We start from the raw sequence: 25,502 nt of genomic DNA on the forward strand, positions 1-25,502 counted from the left end.
AGCCAGAATAAGCCCACGTTTGTGTGATGTTACACACTGCTTTTTTTGTTTCCTTCCCAATCACTTTTGTACATTATTTACATTATTAACTCCATGATTGACTCTTAATGTTTTGAATGATTATATACTATGATTGTTATTAATATTCAATAAATATCTAAAAATATAAAAAATAAATGTAAATACGGAATGATATTCAATATAAAATACTGGTTACACAATCGCATTAGGATGGGAGGGCAAAAGTAGCACGTTCTTTATTTTCTATGAGACGCCACGACTGTCCGCAGACCAATCCACAACTAATACAAGTCTCTAATATTTGGTTTATAAAACTAGGATTTCAGCTTTTTGTAACCATTGTATAGCAGTTATTCAATCTGTACTTGTTAATTATGTCATTTTTATTTGGACTTTGAATTGCTGTATGTTAGGGCGTAGTACTGAGCAGCATTATTTTTCATTATACAGTAGTTTTTATTGTTTGGACACTAGTATTGGTATTTGTGAACTTTATGGTAGTTTTTAAAAGACTATTGTTGCAGTTGCACTAGTGTTTATAATGTTCTTATACCGTATATTGTAGCTGTACCATTTTTATCTTTTTATTTTTTTTGCCTTAAAAGAAAAAAGCAGTTTTTTCATGCAGCCGTAAACAGAATAAACTATTAACTCTGCAATCGAATATGCATTTTTTTTTCTTAGCCATACCCAGAATTAGATTCTATGGGAATTTGAATATAAAAGAAAAAAAAATCATTCTTCTTCCTGCATCCACTTCTGGCTATGTGCTGCATCAGTTACAAATTGTGAGATTGCTTAAAAATATACTTTATTCTCCACTATGTTTCTTTTTCTAATTTGTCTTTATTGTGCCATAACACTACTTTTTCTTAAAGAAGCAGGTTTCTTTGCCACATTTTCCACAATTAAGTTATTGTGAAAAATGCTGTACCATTAACACTGTTAGGGCATGGTATAATAGCATTCACTGTGAACCATTAAAGGGAACCTGTCACTTGATTTTGGCCTTCTAAATTAAAACTAGCTCCGTAAGCAGCGCTTGTGCTACATTCTATAAACGTGTATGTTACCCCTCGACCCCCTCTGTAGATCCCAAAAATACCTTTATAAAATCTCCCGCCCTGTATGTAAATTGTCCAGTCCCATGGGTGTCCTAATCCATGCCTCCTGTCCCTCCTTTCGCCCTCCTCCTGTATAGATTGATGTGGATGACGCCTCGGACACCATCAACGTAGGCAGGCAAATTCTCCATATTCCCTGCTCGCACATGTGTACTTCACTCTGCCCTGTTGTGGGCAGAACCAAAAACTAAGGCGAGCCTGCATGAAACAGCAACTTCTGCGCGCATGCGCGATAATTTACTGGCCGATGTGGATGAAGTGAGTGACATCATCCACATCACTAGCCAAAATCGCGCGCCTGCGCAGAGGACTGCGTTTACCGGAAATATGGAGATTTTGCCTGCCTACGTGGATGGCATCCGAGACATCATGCATGTCAATCAACACAGGAGGAGGGTGAAAGGAGGGACAGGAGGCGCAGATTAGGACACCCGTCGGATCGGACCGAACAATTTACATACAGGGTGGGAGATTTTATAAAGGTATTTTTGGGGTCTACGAGGGGGTAATGTGCACCTTTTGTATTGAATGCAGTACAAGCGCTGCTTAAGGTGCTAGTTTTAGTTTAGAAGGCCAATAGCTGGTGACTGGTTCCCTTTAACAAAAGAAATGAAATAACATTTCCATCTGCTGTTATCATTCTCAGTATTCACATTTTGTAGTTCAGTAAATTTGTGGAACCTTATTACGCCACATTGAAGTATTCTGTTGACCTAGACGTAGCCTCACCCATTCTGTCCTCCTGGAAAGCATCAGATTGCGGGATACTCCCTCTGATTTCACTCAGCTACTCTTGCAGTGTCTGCTTGGCTGCATTTCGGTTTAGTTTTCCGGACTTTTCTATTAATCTCATCTGATGGGTTATATCATTCCACTCTCTTATCAACCTTGTATATCATTGTGACTCCAGGCAAGGACAATCTATCCGTTATACACCACAATTACTAATTAGTAACTGAAGGGAATTTAGGACACGATTCTTGTTATTTAAGTCTAGACTCTGTATCACTGTATGTAAATATACACTGTTTCTGCACCATGTTTGTGCACCAGTCAGAATTTTCTATATTTCTGAATAATTAATCTAAAGCTACATCGGATTTCCACACAAGTTCTAAAAGTAGGAAAAGAGAACCAAATCAAACAATTTAGTCAAAATATTGCTTTTTTTTATGAAGAAAATGTTCTAATATTCATGAGTCTGAGTGCCAAAAGTATGTGAACCTTTGCTTTTAGTATCTGATCCTTAAGTGCAGCAATAACTGCAAGTTTTCTGGTAATTGTTTATTAGTTCTGTACTTCAGCTTGGAGGAATTTTAACCTGTTCCTCCATACAAAACAGCATCAACTCTATTATATTGGTGTGTTTCCTCCCAATGAAGTTCAGGTCCTTCCACTACAATTCTATAGGATTATTAAAGGTGACTTTCGGTTACTTTGTAACCTTGGTCTTAAAGTGATCTTTATTGGTTGATCACTATTGAAGAGTGTAATAATTTTCTTCACTTTAATCCATTTGTACACAATCTAAGAATTGATGGAGTCAAAACTTTTTAGAGATGGTTTTTGTAACAGGTTTTTCAGGTTGATGAGCATCAACAACTTTTCTTCTGAGGTCTTCAGAAATCTTCCTTTTTGCCATGATACTATTTCACAAGTGTGTTGGGAAGATCAGATTTTGACAAATCTCTGTTCTTTAAAGTGAACCTGTCACCAGATTTGGCAACTGTAAGCTGCAGCCACCACCAGTGGCCTCTTATATACAGCATCCTAACATACTGTATATAAGAGCCCAGGCCGCTGTGTAGAACGTAAAAATCAGTTTATAATACTTAACTAAGGGGCGGTGCAGACTGGTCGGATGGTGTCTCCATTCTCCGGTACCTGGCGCCTCCTCTTTTGGCCATCTTTGTCCTCCTTCTTCTGAAGCCTGGGTGCATGATGTGTTCTACACCCATTGAGGTCCTGCGCAAGCGCACTACAATACTTTGATCTGCCCTGCTCAGGGCAGATCAAAGTGCACCTGCACAGGACTGCAATGCCAGCTAGTTTGCATGACATAGGATTCGTCATGCACCCAGGCTTCAGAAGGAGGACAAAGATGGCTGAAAGATGAGGCGCTAGTACTGGAGAACAGAGACACCCATCCGACCAGTCTGCACCGCACCTCCCCTTAGGTGAGTATTATAAAGTGATTTTTACATTATACAGAGCGGCCTAATATCTTATATACAGTGTTCTAGAATGCTGTATATAAGAGCTCACTGGTGGTGGCCGCAGGTTATAGGGGCCAAATCTGGTGACAGGATCCCTTTAAATAAAACAGGTCTCCTACTTATACCTGATTGTCATCCCATTGATTGAGAACAGCAGACTCTAAATCTAAAGGGTGCTTTACACGCTGCGACATCGTTAACGATATATCGTCAGGGTCACATTGTTAGTGACGCACATCCAGCGCCATTAGCGACATGTGACACCAATGAGCGACGATCAACGATCGCAAAAACGTGAAAAATTGTTGGTCGTTGACACGTTCATTTTCTTAATATCGTTGCTGCTGTAGGTACGATGTTGTTCGTCGTTCCTGCGGCAGCACACATCGCTATGTGTGACACCGCAGGAACGAGGAACATCTCCTTACCTGCGTCCACCGGCAATGAGGAAGGAAGGAGGTGGGCGGCATGTTCCGGCCGCTCATCTCCGCCCCTCCTCTTCTATTGGACGGACGTTCTGTGACATCGCTGTGACGCTGAACGCAACTCCCCCTTGAAGGAGGGATTGTTCGGCAGGAACCGCGACGTCGCAGAACAGGTATGTGCGTGTGACGCTGCTGTAGCGATAATGTTCGCTACGGCAGCGATCACCAAATGTTGAACCAACGACGGGGGCGGGTGCTATCGCTCGCAACAATGCTAGCAATTGCTAGCGATGTCGCAGAGTGTAAAGCACCCTTAAGGCACCGATTCATACGCCAGTCCTAATGAGGGGCTATGTTGTATTCATTAAGGCTGCTTTCACACCTCCGGTTTCTGCAATGCGGTACAATCCGGCACTTTGCAGGAAAATCGCAACCGTTTTTTTTTGCTGCCGGTTGCGATTTTCCTGCATAGACTATAATTAGTGCCTCATTGTGCCGCATGGCCTTGCGTTCCGTCCGGTTTTTGCCGCATGCGGCAGATTTAGCCGATGTGGCGGCCGGATGGAACGTTGCCTGGCACGTTTTTTCGTGCGGCAAAAAAACCCGCATCGCGCCGCATTCTACCGATGCGGCGCATTTTTCAATGCATGCCTATGGCGGCCGGATGCGGCGCGATGCGGCAATAACCGCATCCGGCCGCCGCATGCGGTTTTTGCCACTGCACATGCTCAGTAGCATGCCACAAGCGGCAAAAAACGGACTGGCCGCAAAGGAAAAACTTATGCAAAGAATGCGGTGTTTTCACCGCATCCGTTGCATAGCTTGCACAGCCGGATTGAGCCGCAGAGCTCAAGCCGGATGTGTGAAAGCAGCCTAAGACGCGCACTTGATGAATTTGGCACATTTTATCATTTGGCATAAATTCTTTGAGTAATCTTCAAATTATCTGCTTATCATTAAAATGCACATACTTTTGCCACACACAGACATGATATTAGATCATTTTCGTTATGTACAAAGTTACAAAGTCTTAATATTTTTGACTCCAGCGTTTGATACGGATCTCCTTTTCTACTTTTAGGACTTATGTGAAAATCTAATTGAGTTTTAAGTTAAATATTTGCAGAAATATAAAAATGTATGAAAGTTTTGCAAACTTTCACGTGCCATTGTATATAAAGGCAATGTTACATACATAATGAGATATACTAAGGCTGTCTTTTGTGCTTTAAAGCTATAGAATTTTGTTGACATGCTGAACTCTATAAGAATAACTGGGACAATTGTAAGCTAGTCTAGGGAAGTGATGTAAATAATATATGTTATGATAATGCCATGTAATTGAGCTTGTTAAAGTGCTCAATAGTCCATTATAGTTCCGCGACACACTTGAGATCTTACATGTAATCTTACATTTACACATTCCATATGTGGAAACTTTAAATTAATAGGCAAAGTGTGTCTGCTCTGGCTTAAGGAGAGCCTGGAGCAATATAAAGACCGTCTTTATCCCCTCCTTCCTACAGCTTCAGGAGCAGGGATTGGGAAGGCAGCACAGAAACAGAGGTAATTTGTTAACTTGCTTCTTCTGGTATATTTCCATGGTGACAGAACCTGGATACGGACAACAGATATGTATTAACTAGGCAGCTTACAGCGATTATATGAAATGGCAATCCTGTGTGCAAGAACCTTGGAAATCAGACCTTGAAGAAAGCGTTTATATTAATAATATTATTATGAGTAGTAGTAGCATAGCTGTTTGTTCCCAAGCTACATCTGGCTGCTATCTTCACGAAAAGGAAAAAATAATCCTCAAAGGAAGAATTTGTGTATTATATTCGTATAACCAACCACTACAATAGTCTCTACTACGCTAAGTGCACATTCAGACGTCTGTTTTTTGCATACAAGTGCTATCCTTGTTTTTCATAGATGTAACTCGGGCCTATGAAAGTCTATGGGGCTGTTTATTACATGTCTGTGATTTTTTTGGGCTACCGAGTAGTCAGTGCAAATTCGCAGATAGATGAACACCCCCCCCCCTCCCGCTTAGTGTGTACTCAACCTTCTTCCCCTAATGACAATAAATCTTTAGTGTCTTCAGCCCATTACAGCACTTACCACACCAAATTTCAGCCCCCTATGCGTTGGTAAGGAGTGACCTCAGCAGTGTGATCAGCTGACCTGATCACGCTGCTGACCTTGCCATATCCTGGAAGTGACGGCTGTCAGGGCTTCAATTATACTCGCATCTGAAAGACACAAGTACAGTTGATCACAGGGAGCCGGTACACTGCACTTTCTCTGAGCCAGCCGTCTGCTTGCCAGCCGGTTCTGCGAATAGCTGACTCCCACTACGGGGGGACAGCAAAATGCAGCCGCTGGGGTGACATCTCAGACCGCCGTATCCGGTAGTCTGACAGTGCTCCCCTGCCAGCAACGCCCAAGGCAATACCCCACCAGCCTCCCTAGATATGCTGCATTTGAAAGAAAATTCACTTATGTATGAGTATACAAAGGACGTACATTTTTTATTCTCTGACGAGAACAAGTGTGTAACTGTAAAATGTTTGTTTAGGCCATGTTCCCACTTAAGGAAATGCAGCGTTATTTTCCACAGCCAGCAAATTCCCTTTTTTATGGGTTTATGGTGCAGATTTGATGAAGGGTTGTTTTTTTTTCTCAGTGCAGAAATGCTGGGATTCTGCACTTAAAAGCACAATTGCATTTACATGCATTTTTCATTACCCCATAGAGAAAAATCGCACAAAAAACACAGTTGAACACTGTCTTTAGTATTTAGCTGTTAAAGGGAACCTGTCAGGTGCAATATGCACCCAGAGCCACGAGCAGTTCTGGGTGCATATTGCTAATCCCTACCTAGCATAGATAAAGAGATCACAAGAAAAAGTATTTCTAAAGATCCCTTATGATCTGCTAATGGGTGCAGGGACTAGTCGCAAGGGCGTTACTTCCCCCAACTAGTCAGCCCTCTTAGCATGTTAGTACGCTCACAGGGGTGTGATAACATGCTATTCAATGCCCATTGCCTAGCATAAAAAGCAGTGACCTGTGTCTGTTGTCACTGCTTCAGACCCTGGGTTTAGAGTCAGTGCACATGATCAGAAGTCCTGGCGTTTCCGGTCATGCACACTTCACCTCTCTGAAGCCGGGATATGTACACCTGGCTTCATAGTGCTCATGACCGTAAGTGCTGGGAATTCTGATCATGTTCACGGACCCTAAACCCGGCATCTGTTGCGGTGACAACGGACACAGGTACGTGCGTCACCGCCGATGACGTAGGACAATGGGCATTGAATAGCAAGCTAGCACGCCCCTGTGGTTGTGCTAACATGCTATGAGGGCGAACTAGTCGGGGGAAGTAACGCCCTTGCGACTGGTCCCCGCACTCATTAGCATATCATAAAGGATCTTTAGAAATACTTTTCCTATAGATCGCTTTATCTATGCTAGTGTATACAGGGATGGTTAGGCAGGGATTAGAGATATGTACCCAGAACTGCTCGTGGTTCTCAGTGCATATTGCACCTGACAGGTTCCCTTTAAGAGTTTTCATGTAATCACATTCACACGGCTCTGTCAACCATGGAAAGATTTTCTGCACGAAAAAAAATGCAGCTGATGAAATGCAGCATTAATTCTGGGAATATGGCCATAGGGTATATTCACATGTGACTTACATGGCTGCAGGATCAGCCCACACACACTAGTCAGTAAAAACAGAGACAAGCATCTACATTCACACTGTATGTACAAAGTTGTAAGACCTTTATAATGAAAGTTTGAAGGGTTTTTTTTATTTAAAATGTGTTAATACAATATAAAAATTGGTTGCAAAAGTGGAGAAACCCTCTGAAAAAGCATCACAGTGCTGAAAAGTGTCCTAAAATGTAATTCGCCATGCTTTTGCAATGTGGTTTTCAGCTGCTTAGATTGTGCTTTAAAATTATTGTTCTCTTAAAGGTAAAAAAAATAATTCAAAAACAATCATAAAACTATGGAAATTTGCACTCACAGTGGATCCATTTCATGACGCCAGTTTTTGTTCTTATTTTATTCCTGCTGCTCCCACCAGTATGACTTTTTATTTTTTTATTTATTTATTCATTTTTTAAATCCACCATAAGGTACCAGAGATTTATGCACTTTTTATTTTGTGCAAATGTTTATGGTCTTTAGCAAGAGGTCCATGTCTCTGTAACTATATGGCAGATTTAAAAATATACAGGAAAAAAAACCAGCCATATATCTGCGGAGCAGTGGGAATAAAATCAGAGCAAAAACTGTCCACTTTTGATCTGATGACTGGTTTTTACTGTGTGCGCACTACCACTCATTGGCATTGAACTATGTGCACCTATAAAATTGTTCTGTGCTCCAATCTTTACATATTCTGGTCTGCCATGATTAAAGGGATTGTCTACTAATAAGACAACGCCCTCTCGTTAGACATTTCCCCCAATAAAAATAAAAATAAGGTTATACCCACAGGCGGTGGCATCACGTGAGGTTGTGACGTCATGCAAGCCTCCACACACAATCACCTCTGGCTTTTTGCACCCCCGCCTTTGGACATTTGAGTTAATCAACAGAAAGTGAGTGTTGCGGCTGCCTGTTGATTACTTTTGCGTCTAAAGCCTTGGAGCGGAAAGCCAGCAGTGATTGTGTGCAGGACTCATAAGACGTCACACCCTCACGTGAGCACTGACACCACTGGATTGACACAAACACCACCAGAGGTGATTACAACTTTTTTTTTTTTATTTTGGAGAAAGGTTGTCCTAGCGGTGGACACTGGTGTCGCAATTACATAAAGAATTTTTGAATTCTGTTTTAAAAATAATTGTTTAGTAAATACAAAAATAAAAGGAATAAAAATGTGCACAGTAACTACCATATTTTGTAAGGCTTTATTTCCGACCACTGTATAATTATGCAGATTATACAGTCGAGTATGCGTTACTGTTTTTAGACATTTTATGTTTTTTTACTCATTGCATATCTGCTTTTTTTTGTTGTTTGTGTAACTCAATTTCAACACAATATATTGTTAACTTTTTGGCAGTTGTATATAGCTGTGAGAACAGATCTAAGTACGGTATATGGATGATGGGTTTGAAATTCCGGGAACCAGTTAACTATGCAGTTCATAGTGCTGATTTAGTGTCAGACAGGGAAAGTGACACCTCAATTGACAAGAAGAATAATATCACCAAGATGTCAATTTATTCTGATTTGGTAGCTAGTTTTTCTTTAAAGGAAACCTGTCATCAGACTTGTCCCTTATAAGATGTTGCCACCACCAGTGAGCTTTTATATATAGTGTGACGCCCTTGCCTATCAGGTCGTCACAGGATATTGTACAATCTGCCCTTATGCACAGTATCCACCTCCTCCTTGGTTACGGGTCCCTGACCTTTGGTGTTGCCAAGAACAAGCTAATCAAAATCCCAGGAACACTCTGCACCACACCCACCAGACACACCAGTGGACGGCCTGAGTAGCATAGGGTCGCCCACTTGGGGGGGTTGGTTAAGGGGAGGTCAGGAGTGTCAGGAGCAGAACAGTGTAGTGTTGGAGGTGAAAGTGAGAGGAGGTCAGGAGCTGGGCTCCTTGGAACTACTAGGGGGCAGACGGCCTGGGCCTGGTAGGAGCTGGACCCCGGTCGCAGGGGATCGTGACAAGGGGCACGGACTGTCGAGGAGGACAGCCGGCGGCCTTGTGCCATCACCGGGCAGGGGCCAGGGCACGTCAGGAAGTAGCTTCAGGCGTCCTGGCAATTTACCCGACGGAGCCTTCAAGATCCTTTCTCCACCCGCTCCAAAATCGGGGTACTAGCTCAACGAGGGGGATAGAACTTTCCCACTATACGGTCCGGAAAATCCCAAGCGTGAACCCTGAGAGCAAGCTCACCCTATTAGCCATACTGGTGAGCGGGACCCGACCAGTTTTATACTCAAGAGACCAACCAGAAAAACTAGGTGCCAAGGAAAAAGGTCACAGACTAACAGGCAACACCAACGGGCACGGGATCCATGCGTGCTCCCTCCCAGCGGCAGCAATGTCAAGAACTTTGGTTTACCACAGTTGTCGGTGTCAGCATTATTGGACTGAGTGAGTACATAAGTGACCCTTACCGCCCCAACGGCACCTCCCCGTCACCCTCATCGAGTCCCGGGGCATCCCCCCTACCCGTGGAGGGGTTAAACACCTGGCTGCCCACACCATCGCCACCGGGTACTCCCAACTGCAGCGGTGGTACGCCACCTTACCACACACCACGGGTGGAGTCATGAACTTCAAACATAACACCCCGTGTAAATATCCTCCTTTTATTCCGAGTGTCCGCGCGACCCCGACTCCCCGGGTACGGAGATCCCTCGAGCCCCCGCGGATCCGGATCTGAGCAGCCTGGCTGCTGACGCGGGGGCGGCACAACAGCATTCTAGAAAACTATATAGAAGTGCACAAGTCAGTCTGTAGAACGTAATAAACACCTTTATTATAGTCACCTGCTGGACGGTCGGGTCTGATGATGCGTCCGACGTCATCCACACAGAGGCTTACATTGCGCTCCTGTGCATTTCTCTCTCCCCTACTGCGGGCAGGGCACAGTACTGTAGTTCACAGGTGTGGGGAAAGGTCAAAGAATGTCTGCATTTGCACTCTGTTACTTTGATCTACCTGCAGCAGGGCAGAGAGGAGTGCATGTGCGCAGGATCTTAATGGAGGACTATGTATGGATGGCATGGGATGCGTCATCCACATGGAACAGGAAAGCAGGACAGCGAGCGCAAGAAGATAGGAGGCATCGGCCCGCCCCACAGGTAATTTTATTAAAAGTTGATTTTTTTTTTGTTATACAGATAGTCTTGGGCACTTATATACAACATGAAGTATAGGAGGACACAAGGAGTTATTGCTTAATAAGCATACTCTTTATTAAATAAAGATGTACAAAAGTGCATGATGTGTTCCTAAAAACCATACAGACAAACAAAAGCCATGAAAAGAGCGGAGAATGGTAATAGCATAAACTGGAAAACCTGGTAGGGCACCTAGTCCATTCAATGTGCATGCACTATGAATCACTCTGAGAGTGGTATACAAGGTTAACAAAAATGTATGGAACCTACCAAACAAATCAATTCCATCCAAAGTTAAACTATCATGTGTCACCACAGAAAAATTGTGCAAAAGTCATATTATAGGGTCACATACCCATGTTGTACAAAACCTTTCCCTGATGAAGCAGATTGCTTGCAAGCCCACGAAATGTGCATTGGGGATCCCCCTCCGGCGGGGTTTTTATGAAATTCCTGTGGGCCCTTTTCATGAACACGGGTATGTGACCCTATAATGTGTCATAACATTCCATGACTTTTAGCATCTCTTTCTTTATTTGTTAAATACTTTACTTTTTCCCTGTGTTATGTCTCATTATTACAAATAACTTAATTTATGGACATCTATGATTTGATTTCTGTTCCTGTGTGGATTGGATGGGTTGTAATGAACATCTGGTGAGAAGTTAATGCAATGACATCTTTAGAAATAAATTTAATTAGAAAATTGCAAATATGTATATTTATACTTATTTCACCCGCTGTGTGTGTGTGTGTGTATAGATATATATAAAATATTTATGTATGTGTGTATGTATATATACATATACACACATCTTTGTTACTTGTTGAACCAGCTCATTTTATGGGTGAGAATACTTTCATTTGAACTTTAACAAACCTTTTCTACTGGCAGCACAAGACCAATAACTGCATGTTTGGAGCAGGATACAGCGTTAGTTGTTCTTTTTTCATAGTCTGTGTGAAAGTGGCTTGTAACCACACAGAGCCAAATAGCTCTATAACTTTCACCTCACATACAATGCTCATTTGTGATTTAGAAAGGCTAAATTGTGCAATTATGTGGATAATATATCTCTGTGAAAGCACAGCATTCAGGTTCAATAATATTGTTTCTAAAATTAGAAATTCCTCTTAAAATATATGGGGTGTGAGTATGGAATCGAAATTTGTAACCCAGCCCGACCACATCCGGAATTATATATATATATATATATATATATATATATATATATATATATATATATATATATATATAATGTATATGTACGCACGTACGTACGTACATATCTACATGTACATATATCTACATATACATATACATACATATAGTATACTATATATATACCGTGTTTTTCCAAAAATAAGACACTGTCTTATATTTTTTTTGCCCCCCAAAAAAGCGCTAGGGCTTATTTTTGGAGGAGGTCTTATTCTTGGAGAAACACGGTTGGGGGTAAGTTTACCCCCCAAAAAAGCAGACCCCCCACTTCCCAGGAGACTCATACTCACCAGACCAGGACGTCTGCGTGGCTCCCAGGTCCTCCTGTGATCTTCGGTCGGAGCTGCACGCCGTCCTACCCTGCTGCTAGCGGACACGCTGACACACACAGAAGATCCCAGACACACACAGCAGATCACAGATATACACAGCAGATCACACACAGCAGATCGCAGGCACACACAGCCGATCACAGATACAGCCGATCACAGGTGTACACAGCCGATCACAGACACACACACAGCCTTTCACAGATACACACAGCCGATCACAGATACACACAGCCGATCACAGATACACACAGCCGATCACAGATACACACAGCCACAGCCGATCACAGATACACACACAGCAGATCGCAGATATACACAGCAGATCACACACAGCAGATCTCAGGCACGCACAGCCATCACAGATACACACATCTGATCGCAGACACACACAGCCGATCACAGATACACACACAGCAGATCACAGATATACACAGCAGATCACACACAGCAGATTGCAGGCACACACAGCCGATCACAGATACACACAGCAGATCGCAGGCACACACAGCCGATCACAGATACACACATCCGATCGCAGGCACACACAGCCATCACAGATACACACAGCCGATCACAGATACACATCCGAACGCAGGCACACACAGCAGATCGCAGGCACGCACAGCCATCCCAGACACATCAAATCGCAGGCACACACAGCCGATCACAGATACACACATCCGAACGCAGACACACACAGCCGATCGCAGAAAAACACAGCCGATCGCAGACACACACACACACACACAGCCGATTGCAGATACACACACATCACATCACATCCAGCACTTACGGCAGCAGAGAATGAGAGCAAGTCACGTGTCCGGCCGCAGGTCTGTTCGTCGCGCTGCACTGCACTGTCTCTTAGGATTCTCCCGGCGAGAAGAGATCGGTGTCACTGGATGAGGTGAGTGTGTATGCGATCCGATGTGTGTGCGATCCGATGTTTGTGTGTGTGTGTGTGTGTGTGTGTGATTTGTTGTTTGCGTGTGAGCCGATGTTTGTCTGTGTGATCTGACTGTGTGTGCGATCCGATGTTTGTGTGTGAGATCTGGTGTGTGTGTTTGTGATCTGATTGTGTGTGTGTGTGTGTGTGTGTGTGTGTGTGTGTGAGAGCTGATGTGTGTGGGTGTGTGATCACTGCAGGTCCTCTGCTCGGTGTCTGGTGAGTGTAATTGCCGGGTGCCGCTGTCTATAATGAAGTGTCCTGCAGTATCTGTACCTTTTTTTAGCTGCACGGACACTTCATTATTGATCCGGGACTAGGGCTTATTTTCGGGGGAGGGCTTATATTTAAGCCTTTCTCCGAAAATGCTGAAAATCCCTGCTAGGGCTTATTTTTGGGGGAGGTCTTATTTTTGGAAAAACACGGTAATATATATAGTATACTATATATATGTATGTACATGTAGATATATGTACATGTAGATTTATGTACATGTAGATATATATATACATGTAGATATATATATATATATATATATATATACATGTAGATATATGTATGTATATGTAAGTATATGTGTGTGTGTATATATATATAATATAATATATATATATATATATATATATATAAATAAAATATATTTTCTACAAAGGTCCTTTCTACAATAAAGTGTCAGACTAGGTAGCATTTGGTCATGTCATGCTGTATAAACTTAGTAATATGTCAAAAATACAATACTCAATATTAAACTTGTCTATTAAATTCCAGATAGTTGGACTTTTGTTTTAAAAGAATATATATATATATATATATATATATATATATATATATATATATATATACATATATATATATATACATATATATATATACAGTATATAAATAAAAGAAAGTGTTGCTTTAAATGAAACAGAACATAGGGAGTTGCTTCTGGCGGAAACTGTTCAGCTGCCCTGCAACATCAACACACACAGGACAGGGTCCTTTCATGGCCAATGTCTTTTGCCATTGTTGACCTCCTCCTTTCATATCAGACTGTTTTTAATTCTTTGTTTTGTGTAAACTACACTATATATATCTAGGTTAAAGCCGACAAAAGATACATTGGCTAAAGATAAATATTCACTAGCGGTGTGGCACCCCCACAAGCTGGCATCATAATGCTCTTATTCGTATTCATATCAAGTCAGTAGGAGATAGTTTTATAAACCCAAGTTCATTTATCAGCAAGCACTGGATTAGCATGCTGATTTCTTGAGTCAAATATTATAAATTCTGAGCAGAAGGCATTTCTCAGAACTAATCATTATTTACTATGAGGCCATAGGCTTCATTTTACACAGCTCCTAAGTATATCTGATGGAGTGCAAATCCTACATTTATTTTAGGTCCCCCTTTTCCCCCCTGCTCTTAGTTCTTAAGACAAACAAATGGAGATACATCTAAGTATTATATTGCTCTGGTCGAACTGGTTCAAACTGCATATTAAAATGTATTAATTTTATATTGCCATTAATTCCTGGATGCTGTACATTTGAATAGGGTTTACATACTGTAAGATGGCGGCTCTGGAACCTGTACTACCAAGAGACTTTTTAGGGTGAGTCTGTACATGCACATACTTCCACCAATGGGTGTGTCTCATATGTTATAATAGTGTCTGTTTGCCATATGTTCAGTGTTTGAAGGTTGTTACACATCTAAAAGGAACCTTTGAGAGAGGATTCCCTTGTCTTGCCTCGGCAAGGTATATGTGGCGGCTGCTACATCTCCACCGGAATACGTTTGGGGAAAGGTAGTATCCAAATCTGTGCGGGCATACCCGCAACTGAAAGACTGTGACACTGTGTTTATGTTCCTTGAAGCTGGAAGAGGACTTGTGTTATGTTCCTGGAAAGCGGTTCATGTGTTGTGAAACAAACCTGCTGGACTGTTTAAGTAAAAGTGACCCTGCCATTACCTCAAAGATCATATTGAGTAACCCTACCACAGTACGTATTTTATATAAGTAGTGATGAGCGAGCACTACCATGCTCTGGTGCTTAGTACTCGTTTAGAGTAGTTGGATGCTCAGATGGGTGTGAGTAGAGCACTTGAATATAATGGAAGTCAATGTGGGACTGGAAGAATTTCTGGAAAAATGTTTGCGTCCCCCATTGGCTTCCATTATACTCGGGTGCTTGAGTCACGCCCATCTGAGCGTCCAGCTGCTCTTAACACGTACTGAGCATCCGAGCATGGTAGTGCTCGCTCATCACTACTTATATAAAATACAAACACAAAACTCATAAATTTATAGTGACAGACTGATATAGAGAAGGAGAGGAACCTGCTCTCACAGGCTTACAATCTATCACATATTGGGGAAAGAAAGATTAGGTTAATGGGTTGGCATTTGGAACAGCTTTCCTGAAGAGAATAATTTTCAGGTTGCATTTGAAGACTTCAATCATAGAAGACAATCTAATGTGTTGAGAGACTTTCAGAGAATCGCAGATGCTTGAGAGGAATGCATTCGGAAATATCCCAGTTAGCAAAGCTTACCTTTTTTCATTCATCCTCTCTGGGATCTACCCATAAGTCATCAGTATGTAAGTCCTGGACAACCCCTTTAAAGTAAACCAATCACCAGGATTTAATGTAAAGCCAGTGCTATGCTAGCACTATCAGGCTGATTCTCTGTATACCTGTAGTAGTCAGCTCCAATGTTTAGGTTTTGAAATCCAAGAAAGTAAAGTTTGTAAAATCATCAGCTTCTTGAGTGACAGCAGCTGAGGAGCAGATAATATCTTTGGGGAGTATTCAGAGTTATCCCCTCCCCCTGTTAAAATTAGCATAAGTATTGTACAATCGATTTATTTTTTGACTTGCATGACCTGTACTGAGGTCATACCCATGTGACCAGAAGAGGCGGGGCTTGAGCCAACAGAAAAATGTTGCTTCCTGGTATCAGTTTTGTTGGATGAGGAATCAGGCTTTAGGTTATATATATGAAAATCCTGGTGATTGGTTCACTTTAAACTGTGCTTTGAGAAACCAGGAGAAGAGGTCCATTTTAGAAATGTTGTTCCATAAATTATGAGGAGATTTGCGCATTCAGGATAAAACATTTCAAAAAAGGAAAGTATTCTTGTCCCAGGATGAGTCCAGATTAGTCTGATCATAATTTACTTTTATGCGCCATTTTTCCACTGGAGGGATTATTTAATCATTTAACAGACTGGATAACACATTACTACAAATATGCAAATAGGTTTGTTCAGTTTGGGTTAGCCAATTTGCCAGCCATTAGTATGCATTGGCAGAACGATTAGCCAAGATTTAGATTTGCTTTTGGTGAATTGAAAGAACAACAGTTTAATTGATTTTCTTGTATTCTTTACACCTGCAAATAAGCAAACTAATGGGAATAGATTGTTATCTCTGACTCCATACTGATGCCATAAACTGTAAAGGACAGGCAGGGTTAACAGTGGTCAATCATTATAAATGCGGTCCACAGATATAAGGATAGCATGTCTTTTACTGGTCATTCCCCAGACCATACTGATCAAGCAATGGCTCCCAAAGTTTCAGTCTCTCCCTACCAACTCACTTGCTTATTTCTTAGAAACAACACTTGAGCATAGTGATACAGCGCCACTAGACACTCCGAATCTCCTGGTTCTTAACTGCCCAGGCTAATCTTTACAATAGTTTCATGCCTTGTCCTTTAGATGAAGCTTCACTACTGCACTTTGCCTCTCCGTCTTCTTGCTTCTGCCTACATCTCATCAGTCATTGTACATCTTGGTGGCTATGCTCACACGTAAAGTACATGTTCCTGTGACTGTCAGAGCACACTACATTTAACACCTGGTCTGACCCTTGCCAACTAGTGTTCAGTCTTGATACTATGTGCCACAACACTTGCCAGCAGATGCTCTCCTCCTGTAAGCTGGCAGCTAGAAACTGTGCTAGTATCACCGAGACAAAACATAGTGTGCCAGTCAACACCAAGGTCTAACGGGTGGACAAAGAAGTATGGGCCAATCCAATGAAATTGAAAGATACCCATACATTAGGGACATCGCCCATTACAAATGACATGAAAAACCACTGAATTCCAGTTAAGCACCATATTTATGAAGCACTTTCATACAAATCAAGTAAAGTTGCCGAGTCTTTAGAGTGGTACATAGAGTCCATTGAATTTAAAAAAAATACCTCTTCTAAATATAACATTTTTGAAGCTCCTTTTGTGGCGGTACATAACTTTTTTGTTATGGATTCTTGTGATTTCTCTGTATGACCATACACTTAAGATACCGTAGCTGTCAGCCAAACAATGGTTTAGCCAGTAGTAACCATCTTGCTCAACTCTCCCATACACAGGAGCACTTGTTCTACCAAGCAGTGCTGTGTTTTTTACACACAAGCCTCTGGTAGATGTCTCTGATGGTGGCTTAAATCAGAGAGAACAAAATAATTGACAGTCCCAAATTACACATGCCGGATTAATTAATACAAAAATAAAAACTGCGACACCCTTCCTTTAACTCAGAATTGTCACATCATCATTTATTATACCACCATAGAACCTGATTTACACAAACTAAGCACAAAACATACGAAAGCACAGCCATTCTATTTTTAAATCCGGGTTGGCTTTGTCAATTCAGCTTTTGCTAATTTTAGAATTTGCTTCAATAATTATTTATACAAAAAGCAGATTGTAGCCATAATAGTGATCTCAGAACTAGAGTAACGTAAGGTGAGTGGCCTGAAATGCTGAGCAAGTGGAAATTCCGATTGCTGGAAAAACATGACCGTCACTCAGCGGGAGGTACTGTATAACAATGTTATATGTGGAGTGGAGACTTACCATACATTTTCCTGTAGTATGTTGCTTACATAGTGTAGTGCTCACAAATCAAATTTTATAAAAAAAAAAATAAAAAAAAAAAAAAGTTTAAAAAAATTGGAATAATTAAAGAACATGATGGCTTTAAAAAAGCTGTATCGTAAAGTCTGGTGTAACAGAGAAATCTAAGGCAGTAAATTACGGTAACGCTATTTTGGATGGATAACGTTTGAATGTGTATCCATCCCTTCATACACTGCTGCAGGGAAAATGGCACATTTAACAAATGTGAACATGGTACAGAAGACTGGTGCCACCTGCTGCCCTGCAGCAAAACTAGTAAGCTACGTGTAGCCTAGCCAGTACATATATTTATACTATATGTAAGTAATCCACGATGGCAACGTGACATGCAACCGTAAATATTTACTTCTGGATTACTCTAGAACTTTATTTGAAAATACTTTCTTTATTAGTCATGTAATATGTCATTGTATCAGCGCAGCAGCGATCCTTTCTGTGAACTGGGACACATTAATCATTACAGTATATGGATCTTAGTTGAAGCAGAAAAAAAACAGCAGCATATTGGAGCCAAAACAAAAGAAGCCATTTGTATTGTGGTGTCTGATGCTTTCGGCTATGGAGCCGGTGGCGTCACAATCTGTAATTTCCATTGACAACTAAAGCAGTTCAATCGAGCAGCAAGGTCAGTACTGCCATAGTCAAGGTCTTAGAACATTATCCAGCCCTCCCTGTGTGTGGCCTGACTGTGATTTATTGTTCTGTGAGATTGGATATAGCACAGAGGCATTATTGAAATGCAATAAAAATAGGAACTGTTCAATCAACTTATTAGGTGCACTTGCAGACCATAAATAATGCATTGTCATGTACATGACAACGGGTATGGTCGAGTCATTCTTGAAGACTTTACATAAACCCCCCACCATTACCTTATCTAAAATAAACAGACTGCACACCAATATGGATTTTATTGGCCACAGCAGCCTTTTATTATAACAAAACAACATAAATAACAGAAATCCACTCAACAGAACCGGAGGGTGGTCCTCGAAGCCCCAAGAACCTGCCGACGGGTATTCTACCCAAACTGTAGCCAGACTGATGTTTTACCTCCAGCCGCTCAAGCACCGGCTCGGAGGCACCAGTTAACCAACAACCTGGCCTCATCTGAACACATGTCCCCAACCCGCGGCCCACCAGGCCTACCACGGGATTCCTCTACCCGCCGGCATATAAAGAGTGCACATGAGGGGTCCAGAACCTGACGGGTTCCCCCCCACCGTTCCGCCACAAACCGCAAATTCCAACTTCGAGGACCCTCCTCCCCTTCGCTATGCTGCTATGACAAGAAAAGAAAATTGGGAGGGTGGGTGGGAGATTGTACCGTTTTCTGTGCCAAAATGGATGACCCCACTAACTGACCACCCCTTATAAACCCATTAATTGTTCCCGCCCCCACTAACTACGCCCATAATGCACAATTCAAACTTCCTCTATTCCTGCCCCATCTAAGTATCTTTAACCCCTGCCTAACCCCCGTCATTTTAAAAACCCCCTCTCTTATTCCCGACCTAACCCAGTCATGTCGGCCTCCCTTTTAAGGCTGTGCCCCGTACGGCCTCTCTTGACAACGGGTATGGTCGAGTCATTCTTGAAGACTTTACATAAACCCCCCACCATTACCTTATCTAAAATAAACAGACTGCACACCAATATGGATTTTATTGGCCACAGCAGCCTTTTATTATAACAAAACAACATAAATAACAGAAATCCACTCAACAGAACCGGAGGGTGGTCCTCGAAGCCCCAAGAACCTGCCGACGGGTATTCTACCCAAACTGTAGCCAGACTGATGTTTTACCTCCAGCCGCTCAAGCACCGGCTCGGAGGCACCAGTTAACCAACAACCTGGCCTCATCTGAACACATGTCCCCAACCCGCGGCCCACCAGGCCTACCACGGGATTCCTCTACCCGCCGGCATATAAAGAGTGCACATGAGGGGTCCAGAACCTGACGGGTTCCCCCCCACCGTTCCGCCACAAACCGCAAATTCCAACTTCGAGGACCCTCCTCCCCTTCGCCACCAGCATAAATGTTTTGCAAACCTCAAACATTTATGTCCCTCCACAACTTTAGAGCGACCTCAATGCCTTCTTGTATTGACACACACCATATGTCCAAACCCACTGCATTTAGGTGGACTCCGTCCCGTCTCCAAAATTCTCCATCCCCCGACTCCAAATCCGGATGACGGACCGCCACTGCCCCGTTTCTGGCCATAAAGCGACCCACGGCTCTATTTACCTTAACGCGCGCCTTATTTATCCTATCTACGGACCTTGCATCTCGCCAGACCTTCCTTGGGACAATATCCGACCACACTGTTGTTACCTTTGGGTACATTGCCCACAACCGCAAGAGATCAAATTTAATATCTTTTATCAGCTCCCGAAAAGGCCTTTTTCCCAGATCGTTGCCCCCGATATGCAACACTAGCACATCAGGGGCCCGATCCAGCCTCGCAAAAAAATTAAATTCAGGCAGGAACTGTTTCCATGCCATGCCACGTTTACCAATCCAGCGAAGTATAGCATCCTCCCTAGAGAAATGTAATTGCCTACCGCTCGGACGAACTGCAGCCCGCAATGCCGCCCAGAAGACAAAAGAATGCCCCATGATCCACACTAGAAGAGGGCCAGCACCTGAGGGAATAACAAAAGAAAAAACTAAGAAGAAACCGGACACTGAAACATAAAGTAAAAACATTTTCACATTTCACAACCTGTCAATTCGCACATATGACTTGAATCTTCCAGATTCCCACCTTCCAATCCTTTTTACCACTTCATCACTGAGCCCTCTCCTGGCTGCTTCAGTGGCTGCGCCTATTCTAAAAGAATGGCTGCCAAAATCCGCTGATGAGAAACCACCCCGCTCCAAACAGCGTTTGAAAATAGATATAAATTGAAATCGAGACAATGAGGAACCATCCGCATGTACCAACAACGGAATGTTAGCCCCTCCAGCTACTGAACCGAATTCCCTTAAACAACGGACCGGACACATCGCCGATCCGGGGACTCCAAACACCACCACTCTGCAACCTTTTCCCAACTGATCAGTTTTAGAAGAACGAATTAATATTTCAATCCTGTCCTCATAAAGATCGACACTATCCCTCGATAGACCATCCCTTTTAAATCTGGAGGTGCACACCAGCTCCCCTAACCGCAAAGCTGCAAAGAATGCCAAGGAAAAAGCTAACTTAAAGAGACGCTTCTCCCAAATAGAAGTACAAACCCTATCCACTTGCCTCCCCAAACTCAACAGCAATTCGTAAGAAATTGGTCTTCTCTTATCTTCCACTTTCCAACCTCTCCTCCATCCTTTTAGCGCTTGCGCGACTAAAAAGGATTTTGTTACATCCTTAAGGCCCCTAACCTTGAAGCCAAAGGCTAAACCAGCTAAAAAACGATTAACTTTTGGAACCGACCAACCAGCTTCCCAATAATGGCCTACTAGCATTAACAACCGACCATCGTCCTCCATGTCGCCCCCTACAGAGAACTTCCAATCCTCCCAAACTTTCCAAGCCTGAGAGTAGGCTGACCAGGTACCACCTGATAATGATCCGGAAATCAGCTTCCTTGCCGCTCGAATGGCAGAACCCACAACTCCATTGGACAAGTCAGACCTTTGGCTTCTGCTGCAGGTGCCAATCTCTGAAAAAGCGCCGTCTGTGAACAAGAAATTGAATCAGCGATAAGATTATGTGCCCCCGCTTCAAATTCCGCCACCAACCAAGAATTTAAAGACAAACACAAAAGAACCAGTTTTTGCAACACCTTAACTACCGGGGGGGACGCCGCTGACAATGAATTAATTGCTGACACCACTTTTTCATTGCTGCCACAGAACTTCAATTTTTTATTCCTGAACCTGTCACCCCAAAGTGTCAACGCCACTACCAGGGGGAACAGTTCGATCAATGTCGCATTTTTCAACAAACCCGCGGACCTCCACTCCATTGGCCACTTGCCATAAATCCAGCTGCCATGACAGTATGCTCCAAAACCCTCAGCCCCCACCGTGCTTATGAATAGGCCTGCCACACTCAGTTTTTCCACAGGGTCCATCCACAACGACTTTCCATTGTAAACTTTCAGAAAATCAGCCCACACCTGCAAGTCCTCCCTAAGTTCCTTTTTCAACCTAATGAAATGATGAGGAGCTTTTACCCCACCTGTTGCCATTGCCAGCCTTCGGCAAAAGGCCCTGCCCATGGGCATGATGCGGCAGGCGAAATTTAACTTCCCAAGTAGCGACTGAAGTTCTCTCAACGTTATCTTTCGTAACTGCCTGGCTCTCTTCACCTCCGCCAAAAGCTCTGCCACTTTTTGCTCTGGTAGTCGACACTCCATAGCTACTGTATCAATGACAATGCCTAAGAAGCTCAATACCATAGTCGGCCCTTCCGTCTTATCTGCTGCCAATGGAATGCCAAACCTCCGAGCTACCGTTTCCATGGTATGCAGTAGCAGGGAGCATTCGAAAGAATCGGCCGGGCCTATACACAAGAAATCATCTAGATAATGTATAAAAGATTTCACACCCGAGACCTCCTTTACAACCCACTCCACGAATGTACTAAAAGCCTCAAAATAGGCACACGACAGAGAACAGCCCATTGGCAGACACCGGTCAATGAAAAAACCTCCGTTCCAACAACACCCTAATAAATGCAGACAATCTGGGTGAACCGGCAATAATCGGAACGCCGCTTCAACATCCGTTTTTGCCAACAAAGCTCCTTTTCCAAATTTTCTCACCCATTCGATAGCCGAGTCAAACGAAGTGTAAATAACTGAACACAGGTCCGGATCAATCCCGTCATTCACAGATGCTCCCCTGGGAAATGACAGGTGATGGATAAGCCGAAATTTGTTCTGCTCCTTTTTTGGAACCACGCCCAGCGGAGAAACCCTTAGGTTCCTTAGGGGAGCCACAGAGAAAGGCCCGTCCATGCGACCTAAAGCAACCTCTTTCATTAATTTCTCAGATACAACTTCCGGAAATCTTAACGCCGATTTTAAATTTTTTGTACAAAAACTAAACTCCCTATCAACAAACGGAATCCTGAAACCATGCTTAAAACCGTCTTCCAACAATAACGCCGCCGCCCGATCAGGGTATCTATTTAGAAAATGCTGCATCTCTGCCAGCCGCACCGGTGTCACTCCTTTTTTCGGCATTATCTCCCCCTTTTTGCTTTCCTCCTCGAAAGCATTTGGATGCGCTATGACTCCCATTGCACACAGAGCATTCGTGTTTGAATTTACACTTGCCCCCGAACTTGCATGCCCCCTCATTAAATAGGAAGCACAATCCTTTCTGCTGGGCAACTGTGTGCCCAGCCTGGACAGGGCCGCCTCCGCTCCCTGGAAAGGACTGCCCACCGAAACCAGACCTATTGGGTGCAGAAACCTTCATCCAAAGGCTGATATCTTTATGATCCCAACGAATGTTGGGACGCACCGCCTTGCGTTGACGAAATTGTTCGTCATACCTAAGCCATCCCTGACCCCCGTACACCCTGTAGGCTTCGCCAATAGCATCCATGTAGCAAAAAAGTCCGGAACAATTATCCGGTGCTTTTTCCCCTATCACGCTGGCTAGTATGGCGAATGCCTGCAGCCAGTTAGAAAAGGTCCGTGGAATTAAACGGTACCTCCTCTTTTCTTCGTCCTCTTTCTTTCCTTCATCCTTCCTAGCCCGGTCTAAATTAAAACGTTCTAATGGCAAAAGGGAAAAAATATCTACGTACTCATTACGCCATATCTTTTCCCGCACTTCTTGTTTAAGGTGGGCCCCCAACGGCCCCCCAAAGCAGACGTACACCTCCCCCTTTGCTGAATCATCTAGCCGTACCATGTCGTCGTTTTCCTTTTCTCCCTGACTAACCGAAGGGGGTTGACTATGTGCTCCGACACCAATCGCACTCCCTGCTGGAACCCCGACTTCCGGCAAAGGATTGGCAACTGCACCAGACAACACGCCAAGCCCCCCAGCCGATACTGCACCTACGCTCGAGCTACCCGTCCATGCCACCGCCGGTGATATTCCCCCTTGGACTCCCACCGAACCTAAAATAACCGCTAGCGTGCGCAACCCCTGTGCTAACATATCTACCCCTGACGGCCCCCCCCCTGACGGCCCCTCAGCACCACTAAGTAAAGGGGAGGGTAATATGTGGTTAAGAGAAAAATTAGAAGGGTTCTCACCTGGCTGCCTGGGTGCTGTGAGCCCAGCAGCCGAAGATCCTGGTTCCTGACGTCTTCCTGCATCCTCCGATTCGACTCTAGCAGAGCCCCCACGGCCTTGAGGGAGGAGGCTCGATGCGAGTGAATCGCTTTCGACGTGGTCTTGTAGCCTTGCCAGCTCCTGCTGGCCGGGTGGCATATCTGGTAATGGCAGGCCCTGCACCTGCTGGCCGGGAGGTAAACCGTGGGGTTGCATGCCCAGCACCTGCTGGCCGGGAGGTAATACATAAGGTGGCAGGCCCAGCACCTGCTGGCCGGGAGGTGATCCATAAGGTGGCAGGCCCAGCACCTGCTGGCCGGGAGGTAATCCATGGGGTTGCAGGCCCAGCACCTGCTGGCCGGGAGCCTGCTGGCCGGGAGGTGATCCATGTGATTGCAGGCCCAGCACCTGCTGGCCGGGAGGTAAGCCATAAGGTGGCAGGCCCAGCACCTGCTGGCCGGGAGGAATCGCCTGACCAGGAAAGCCCAGCATCTGTTGGCAGGATGTTGACACTGGCTGTGGGAGGGCCAGCCCCGGCTGGCCGGAAGTTGTCATCATCGGGGGGTGTGGCTGCGTCTGCTGGCTGGAGACAGACAACTCTGAGGACCAATCCCTTGCAGGGGGGCATGATCTGTTCTCTTCTATGGAGGGAGGAGGGGCTGCCGACTGCTGCCTGCTCCGTGACCCACGCTGAGAGACCCCGGCCTGTGATCTCCGTGCTCCCTCTCCTCTGCGCCGGGCGGGCGATGCAGGCTCCTGAGCCCCTGCCGACGCCGTTCTTGTCTCCTCCTGCGTTGACCTAGATGGGAGGGAGGCCGACACCTCCCTCTGCTGCAGGCCCCGCCGTGAAGCAGGATTCCTCCCAGGACGGGACCGGCGCGAGGCGGCGGGCCTGGCGGCACCCTGACCTGAAGGGTCCCCTGAGGGGCTCCTTATTCGGCGCCGGACCCGAGGGATAGCTTCTGGGCTTAGGCGCGCCGGAGGCCTGGTCCTCCGCGACCGGCGTGGTTCGGGGGATGGTTGAGCTGGAGCATCCCCGGCCCCTTGCAGCAGGCTGTTCACTGAAGCCTGGAGCCAGTCTGAACCCATCAGGCCGGCAGCGGTTCTAAGCTGTTGAAGAATGGCATCCACAGACTCCATTTTCTGGG

At 44.2% G+C, this 25,502-nt stretch overlaps 2 protein-coding genes across 4 annotated transcripts in view; one reads left to right on the forward strand and one right to left on the reverse strand.

Annotated features, from left to right (window-relative positions):
- CHST11 (carbohydrate sulfotransferase 11) overlaps window positions 1–25,502 on the forward strand; it is a 281,471-nt gene that overhangs the window by 193,576 nt on the left and 62,393 nt on the right. The gene's annotated exons all lie outside the window — the stretch shown is intronic.
- Window positions 20,692–24,570, reverse strand: LOC142301405 (uncharacterized). 2 transcript variants are annotated; one of them, XR_012752789.1, is made up of 2 exons: window positions 24,336–24,420; window positions 20,692–20,756 (listed from the first exon to the last, which is right to left on the reverse strand). XR_012752789.1 is itself a non-coding variant. In XM_075342410.1 (2 exons), exons 1-2 carry the CDS (start codon window positions 24,568–24,570, stop codon window positions 20,830–20,832), a joined length of 1,197 nt encoding a protein of 398 aa, XP_075198525.1. The 2 variants fall into 2 exon arrangements, 1 of the variants encoding a protein (XP_075198525.1); XM_075342410.1 differs by lacking the exon at window positions 20,692–20,756 and adding an exon at window positions 20,830–21,791 and having other exon boundaries at window positions 24,336–24,570.

This window comes from Anomaloglossus baeobatrachus, chromosome 4, assembly GCF_048569485.1.
Source record: "Anomaloglossus baeobatrachus isolate aAnoBae1 chromosome 4, aAnoBae1.hap1, whole genome shotgun sequence".
NCBI lineage: Eukaryota > Metazoa > Chordata > Amphibia > Anura > Aromobatidae > Anomaloglossus > Anomaloglossus baeobatrachus.